This window comes from Atta cephalotes, assembly GCF_000143395.1.
Source record: "Atta cephalotes unplaced genomic scaffold scaffold00070, whole genome shotgun sequence".
Classification (NCBI taxonomy): domain Eukaryota; kingdom Metazoa; phylum Arthropoda; class Insecta; order Hymenoptera; family Formicidae; genus Atta; species Atta cephalotes.
Window position 1 is genome coordinate 1 of NW_012130134.1, and position 9,094 is coordinate 9,094.

The window sequence follows — 9,094 nt, forward strand, 5'->3', positions numbered from 1 at the left end:
GTGTGTGTGTGGTGTGTGTGTGTGTGTGTGCGTGTGTGTGTGCGTGCGTGCGTGCGTGCGTGCATGCGTGCGTGCGTGCGTGCGTGCGTGCGTGCGGGTGTGTGCAGATTAACATAATAGGAATTTGAAGCAACGAAGAGAGAAAAAAGGAGTGAAAGAAAGAGGAGGAAGAGATTTCCGCGTATTATTCCTCCATTACGATTTAATGAGAGGCTTTTTATGATTAACAGTTCTACGCGATTAACGGGAGTGTCGTATGTATCATTATATTGTGTGATAATGATATGTGAAGGATTGGCTCCTTGCTCCGCGAAACAAAAATTGCATCGCGTGTGTGATGTGTATAGTGTATGTGTTTGTTTTTTGCGCGCGTGTGTGCATGCGTGCAGATTAAACTAGGAATTTGAAGCAACGACGAAGAGAGAAAGATAGAGAGAAAGAGAGAGGAGGAGGAGGAGGCATCAGGCAACGGTGGAGCAACCATGGGTGAGTGTCTAATTGAGAATTAGATCGTTGTAATTTCGCTGAGCTCATATTCAAATATCGTAAGAACTCAATACTGAGCCTTATTTTCGGAGAAATAAATCGCAACGTACGATGTAAGGTGTCTTAATTCTCACATGTCTGTAGCGTTAGAAATTATGAGCTTAATGAAATTATAATAGCATGAGATTTAGTTACAATTTATGTATTTACACGAAAACAATTTATGTATTATTTTTTATTTTATTTTATTTTATTTTAGATATTAGATATTAGAATATATTTTGCTAGAATATATTTTAATATTTTAAAATAATATTTAATGTATTTAATATTTAAATATTTGAAATTGTGGAAGACAAAATTATTAAATAATATATATAAATAATGTTATTTAAATAAACAAATAAATTGAACGATTAGGTTTACTTACCTATATAATTTTGTAAAAATTAATATCTAAATAACTTTTTGAAATTAATATAATTCTTTTTATTATTTTATTTGATTGGAGTAAATAAAAGTTTAACATCTATATAGTATCTATATAATATCTATATAGTATTTATTTTATACATAGTATCTATTTTTTGAAACATATTTTTGGGGATTGCATTTTAATATTTGAATATATTTATATTTTACAGATTAACATTTCAACTCCGCTGTGCTGCGCATCAGATTTGTGAGTCGTAAATTATTTTAATTTTAAAGTAAAGTAATGGATTTGTGAAAAAAAATTATATCAGATATACAACCTTTGTTGATTATCATCATTAATAAAATGAAGATTTAAATTTTTTTTAAATAGTAAGTATACTATGATAATAGATTTTATACTATTTATTCTAATGAGGTAATTAGTATTTACTATTTTACTTTTATTTCTGTAATTATAATTGTTTATATTGAAAATATCACAGAAATAATTATATCTCACAAATCTATTGCTTTGGAATGAATGGGTTATGCTGCAGACTAATTACTAGATATATAAATATTATTAGATATATAAATATTATTAATTATCATGTACATAAATATTAGCAATTATTTATATAGATATTAATTAGTATGCCATTATTATACCAATTAGTATGCATATACTAACATATTTTAATTAACTTAAACATATAAATTACTCTGTGAAAAATATACAGGGTGTCATTAAATTGCGGCATCAATCCTGAGCAAATAGCCTAAATTGAATCGAAAAGTCTTTTATCATTTTGCGATTCTCGCAACGATTAACGAGATATTAATTATTAAGAATCGCTAAATATTTCAATAATTCAATAATTTTTTACTCAAATACTATCAATTTTACAGAAAAACAGCAAGAGATAAAAATTGTTTATTTTTTCTTATAAAGTTCTGAGAATTTTTTTCAGTATTTGTTAACACCATATTTTCTCATGGTAAAAATAAGAAAATGCAATACTAAAAAAAAGTTGATAAAAAATTCAAAAATAATTCTATGAGGAGAAAATAAATGATTTTTGTTTCTTGCATTTTTTCTGTAAAGTTGATAGTATTTGAGTAAAAAATTATTGAAAAACCAATATTCAGCGATTTTTAGTAAATAATATCTCTTAACCAAAAACTTACGCGAAAATCGCAGAATGGTAAAGGACTTTTCGATTCAGTTTAGTCTATTCTACCTGCTCAGAATGAATGGCTGTAATTTAATAATATCCCGTATAAGGTAATGCCATGATCGCATTTTGTGCAATTCATTTATCAAAAAAGATATTATTACTTTTACTTATTTATTTATTACTTATTAAATATGTCTCTATTGTAATTTGATTATTTTTAAATTATTATATTATATTGATATTGTTTTTTATAATTAATAGTTTATTACACGAAGATTTGTTGCTCTAAAATATGTTAGTAAATGATTAAGTCAGATAATAATGAATTAGTTACAATATGTATTTACAACATTTCATGACATTTAGTTGTTATTTATTGTTTTTTATTGATTATGATATTTATTTTTGATGAGTTTTATTTGAAGTGATGAGTTTTATTTGTGCGAGGGTATACATAAAACACAAATGTATACTTTCGTATTCAAATAAAATTCAATAAATATCAATAAATAACATATAAATGTCATGAAATTTTATAAATATGTGTTATAATCAATTCATTATTATCTGATTTAATTTACTAACATATTTTAGAGCAATAAATCTTATTGTGTAACAAACTATTAATTACAAAATATAGTATCAATATAGTTTTTTACTTGTTTTTGAAAATTAATTTGCGCTCCAATCTTGCGAAATCACTAGACTTATTTTTATCAGAAATGATGATGCAGAAGAAATGATGACGAATCCTCCTCTGTCAGACAAATCGAATAATAGAACGAGGAGACTCCCATTATTTTATGCAAGTAACAAAAATATACCACAATTAATCATAAAAGATAAAATAAGAAATATTTAAATGTTTGGAAATGAAGACATTAAAAAATAAAATACATGATGTCTCATGTATTTTGTCATATTGTATGAAAACGATGGGTTTCTCATAATTCTTGTATCTTTTTCTGTTCTTTATTACGCAAATTGATATAAAAAGGATATAATATATTAGATTGATATATAACACCAATTTAACAATAAGTTTTTCAAAGGTATACATATGTAAAAATAAACTGAATATTCGGATGGGTAACATGCTCGCAAATTGCGAGTTCTTATATTTTTTGAATTATTGTTTATTTAAGATACAAAAATAATCAACAAATAATGAAATTAATGAGAATCGGTACAGATAATCAAATGTAAGTTTTGTAGTTTAAAAAATCTACAAAACTTGCGCTTATTCTCATTAGCTCCATTATTTTGTTAATTCTTTTATATTGTAAAGATTGAAAGTCTGTTTTAATTATTATTCTTTATCGCTCATTTTCGCAAACAGTAAAATTTATTTTATTTGCAAAACTCTCACAACGTCTAACATCTTATCTCCACACAGAATACTTTATCCGAAGAATATTCTGGGATATTCTTATTTGGAACGTTCTCTGCATGTCTTTAAGGCATGCCTTGGAGGTCTATTCTGTATAGGTTTATAAAAATATATATATATATATATTGGGTTGTCCGGAAAGTTCGTGCCGATGTTGAAGGAAAATTGAAACGCAGTATATGGTCGTATTGAGAAATTCATGTTACATTTTGGTGTGGGAAAAATAATGAGCCAGACATGTATAAGTATATACACCATTTTTCATATTATTATTGTTAATTAATACATTTCATAATATTAATTAACTTTAATCTTGATTAATACAACGATTTTAAATATACATCTCACTATTTGAAAAGCAACGTAATATTTATATTTATTAATTTATTTAAGTAGATATTTAAGTATGTAAAAATAATATTTTCTATAAATTTTTAATCTTTTTGTAATATAAAATTATATACATATAAGTTTCATATATCAATTAATATTTAAAAAAAAAATCATCGTTATTTATTTTTAAATAATATAAACATCAATGACTAACATACTGTTTATTTTTTTCTAATTCTAATTCTAATTTTAAGAATTAGAAGAAGATAAAGGCATTCATAATCGATTCTTATATTTAAATTTATCTTTTTTTTTAAAGATATCATAAGTCAATCACAAAGTTAAGTTTTAGCACCTTAAAACATTACTTGATGATCTTGAAATAAGTCTAGAATGAACTATGAATACCGACCAAAGAGTAAATTAAAGCAAAATTAAAATTTATCTATAACATAGAAATAAACATTAATCGTAATTCTTGAAGAAAATCAAGGATCAATTATAGTTGTTCAACATTGAAAAGAAATTAATCATCAAAGATATTTTGGAGATCTCTAAACGTTCTTAATATTTTTTGTATATAATATAATATATATAATATTTATATTAATATATATATAATATTTTTTCTTCAGAGATCTCTTAAACATCTTTTGAATGTTCATATTATTCGGATTCCAAAGTTTCGTTTTTTAAAGCTTTGTTTTGCACAATACTAGATTCGTTTCCGTCACCTTCACCGGTCGATCAATCCTCCGAATACTGCTTGAACGTACTCCTCGCGACCTTCATTGGTACCTAAAGAGAATTCCAGAGAAGGAACAAACTCGTTTCGGTGATGATTTTTATGGATTCCGTCGTTGCAGTCATTGTAGCTACCCCAAATAGAATCCAAATATTTTATAAATCGGATTATTCCTGAAAAAATTAGAATCGCCGAATGTTACTTGCTTTTTTCATAGTGATAAATTGGAGATTCCGAGATTCGTACCTAATAAAAATACAGAATTCGTATGTATACATAGTGTAGAATAGATGCTATTTTATATCATATTTGGCGATACTCATACATTTTTCAATAAATGAATTCTTTTGTCTGCGTTATGCATTATCTTTAGTTAATATTGATTATTTTATGAAAATCGTATTCATTTTTCTAGTACATATATTAATTTTTAGTATACATGAAGAATGCTTACTTGTGAATACTTTTTAAATGTCTTTTTAAATCAGTTACTTTGCTGTATATGACTATTGCTTTACATTGTTTGCATATTGCCTCACTTTTTGCGATATAATAATTCCAAATTTAATGGAATTTAATTTCTTTCTTTTATTCTTCTACTAATTTATCTGGGTATGCCTCTATTAAGTGCTTATGTAAATTAGCCAAGTGTCTAATATCTATGTTGAATTTCCCTTTACAATGATTGTATCTTGCTTTGTTACTCCTTGTCAATTTCGTGTAATGTTCACGTATCCAGTAACGAGCTGGAATCAAATTGTCTCCTGTTTCTTCTATTCTCTGTCATTATAACCGCTGTATACGGAATATTAGTAACTAATCGCAGATGGTTTGGAACGACGTAAAGAAGCGTTTGCAGAAACTGTTTATAAAAATTCAATTACAGAGATATGTATATATGATTGTTTAACGGATCATACAAATATTGATATTTTTAAAGTTTAAATCTATTTTACCACCATTGTCAGGTTAGAAGATTTTAGTGATCAATTTATTATAGTACGTAAAAGTCTTATCGCTGTCTCTCGCATCAAATGGATGCTAATGATTCCGATATATTATCATTTTTATTAAGACAAAATCTCTTTGAACAGCATTTATAATTGTATATTTTACAATTACTCTAAACAATTATTATAGTATTGAATTGTATAAAAGATTACAATAAAAGATAATATAAAAAATGTTATTGCATTATGATTAGCGAAAAATACAATAAAATAATTAGATAAAGATAATCTTATAATGACTCAATAATAATAAACAAATAAATAACAAGAAAGACTACAAGCCAGATTTTTATGTATTTCAAATTTTTAGAACATACGTTTCGATCTTATTATTAGATCATCCTCAGTGTATATATGTAAAGAAATTAAACGCAAATTTAACAAAATTAATAAAACGGTTAAATACAATTTATACGCAAAAAGTTGATAGTATTTCTTCATATTTATTATCTTCCACAACAATGCAATGTTTTTCAGTCAATATTCGGTTATATTCTTCCATTATATCGATCGCAATAAGTCCATAATAATGATAAAAATATTGGACATGATGAGCCATTAAATAAAAATGTGTCAGCACACATTCTATTATCAAATTAATACAATAGATAGAAATAACTAGACTTAAAAATAACAAAATAAAAAGTAAAGAAATAATTAGACTTAAAAGTAAAAAATAAATTAAAAATATACTTATCTGCAAAAACGGACTAAATTTATTAATAGTTCGTTTTTATAGGCGAGTATAATGTACTTACAAAGAGGACCACCGATTAAATCGGTGGGGGTGATGGAGGGCCTCTAGTTTGTTTTTGCTAAATTAAATCTGAATTTAATGATATGTTATTGAAGAGTTTAAAGTATATTCAAAAATCAAAATTCTGTAATAATTGCTAGTGATTAGTATTTATAGAATTTTTTTTTTCTTTTATTTGAAATATATTTACACACTAATTATGTTTGGTAAAAAAAGGCTAAAGTTTTGTAAACATAACTTCGTTAAAAAACATAACTTCGTAATTCCATTTTTATGCAGATTATTATATAAGACGTGTATTATAAGACAAAATTCGGTTTAAATTATACTTGTTTGAATATTCAAATATTCACTTCTTCAAAGGGCAATAGTGCGGGAGCAATTTGCTGTTACAGGAAAAAGGTCCTCTTTCAAGTTTCTCTCTGACTGTACACTATACGCAGTATGTACAACCAGTCAATCTAGCACTCTGTGTATTTCACGAGCAGTCGGAGCAGTTCAGCAGTTGAAAAATCGTTGAAGTTATCAGAAGTACATATTCGGACAGGAGGTTACGGAGATGTAATGCTTAACTCGGTCCTGTCTCTCAGGAAATATTTACCGATAGACGATAACTAAAGATTGAAAATATATGCACGTGTCTTTCTAGACCCTCGAAAAATCGCAAATTTATGTGGGGAACATGTTCAGCAAAGAGGTTGTCGGAATACTCTCTGTTATACACGTGCTTCTGATTCCCCACCAGAATCGCAACATCCAATCGGAGCGCGGTAGTGCATCTGATTTCCATGACAACCACGCTTGTTAACCCCCACTAACGAACTGGTGCACGGCACTTGTTTATATCCGACGCGTGTGTAGGAGGAATTATTCCTGATTGTTGCTGATTATTCCGATAACTTCCTCGTTTAACATGTTTCTCGTATAACTTGGCGATTTGTCGAAGGTCTAGAAAGACGCATATACGTATACTGTATTCTCAATTCTAGATTATCGTCTGTTAGTAAATATCTTGTAAGAAATAGGAGAAAATGAACACATATACTCGCTGTAGCATTTTCAACTTCCTATTCTGATACATTCCTAATAACAGGGCTGGCAATGCGTTACTTGGAATGTCATTATCTTGTTGTAATAACGATTTGATAATGATATTGTGAATTTTTTTTATGACGGTAATGCTAACATCAGAGTTAGAAAAATCATCCGTTTCTTGTAATGGATTGAAAAAGTCATTGGTTACTGAAAAAAATAACTTCTAATTTGTAACGCGTTACTTTTTACTCGTTACTTTATAACGAGTAATGTTACTTATTACTTTTTTCAGTAAGTAACGCGTAATGGTAACAAATTACTTTTCAAAGAGACTTTTCTAATTTTAGCACAACTTTAGCGTTTAATTAGCACAGAATTGACAAATACATTGAATTGTTTTTCACGTATTTACGTCCATGGATCATTTACGTCAATACTACATTTCTTCTGATAGATTAAATTAATTGTGAAATATTAGAAAAAAAAATTTTTTATTGTGTTACATCTCTACTTTGTATTTTAAACATTTTTAAACTCTGATATTTTTTTATGTAACAAAATCTATCGCAATGATACATCTACTTGATTATTTCTTGCAAGAGCAACTCATTTGAAAAATCGTTAGTTATTAGCAGGATTGACAAACGTTGCTTTTTATAGTAAACAATTTTTATAGTAAATAATTTGATCACGACGTTGCAATTTTTTATAATACCATTATATTATATTATCGCGTAAATGGCTTCGAGTACTTGTGTTACTAATTATATGTAACATTTATAACTTTTATAATTTTTAATGAAGATATTAATAGGTGTACAAATGGCGAAGGAATGATTCAAGTATATTGCTTACGAATTTGAATTGATATGGCCTATATAAACAAAACTAATTGTAAACATTACAACAATAAATCTAAAAATAATGCGAACAATGAAATACAACGATGATAATATCGGCAATTTATAGAGGATGAGCCTGACAAAATGACTTGCCGCGTAGCGATTCTGAAATTTTAATCGAAAACTAGCATTTTAGAATCATAAATAGTTATATAATAAACTATAAATCAAATTATATACATTAAATATACGTTTAGTAACGAGAAAATTCTGTATGAAAATTATCCTTGTAATATTTAGATATTTATAGAAAGCACCAAAAAATAAAATACACAAAAAATTCAAAGTAAGAATGTTTTATAAATGTTTAAATAATCTGTAAGAGCGATTTTAACGTGATTAGTAACTAATTCTTGATTCGAGTCCTTATAAGTAAACATAAATATTTATTTCACGCCATACAGAAAATCTTTTTATATATATATTTTGGAAGAGGTCGTTTCTGGAGAACATTATTTAGTCAGAACATTGTCATTACCGTCAGTTTGTGAATATCGTGTTGCTGAGCGATATAGAAAGATGATAGAGGCGGAAATCGTTGACATCGAAGTATATGATGTAAGATTTCCAACATCAATGTGGCAGTTTGGAAATGATTCAATGGTACGCATTGCATTAATTTTCATAATAAAATATTTACGTTTTTTATTTTCGAATTATCGAGAGGCTTGTATTTAATATAATCGACTTTTAACAGCATACGAATCCCAATCATGCCTGCACGTATGTAATAATCCACACTAACACGAAATATAAAGGATATGGCATTGCAACTACTTTGGGAAGAGGAAATGAATTTGGTACGTATTAACAATACTAACTATTCTCTCTCTCTCTCTCT

General features: G+C 27.2%; 1 protein-coding gene across 1 annotated transcript in view; it reads left to right on the forward strand.

Annotated features, from left to right (window-relative positions):
• Nucleotides 1-8,772: 8,772 nt before the first annotated feature.
• The window catches only part of LOC105624008 (mitochondrial enolase superfamily member 1-like), a 2,305-nt gene continuing 1,983 nt past the window's right edge, over nt 8,773-9,094 (forward strand). The window contains exons 1-2 of the mRNA XM_012205379.1: nt 8,773-8,856; nt 8,951-9,057. Coding sequence (XP_012060769.1) covers nt 8,773-8,856; nt 8,951-9,057 — 191 coding nt within the window. The remainder of the gene's footprint in view (nt 8,857-8,950; nt 9,058-9,094) is intronic.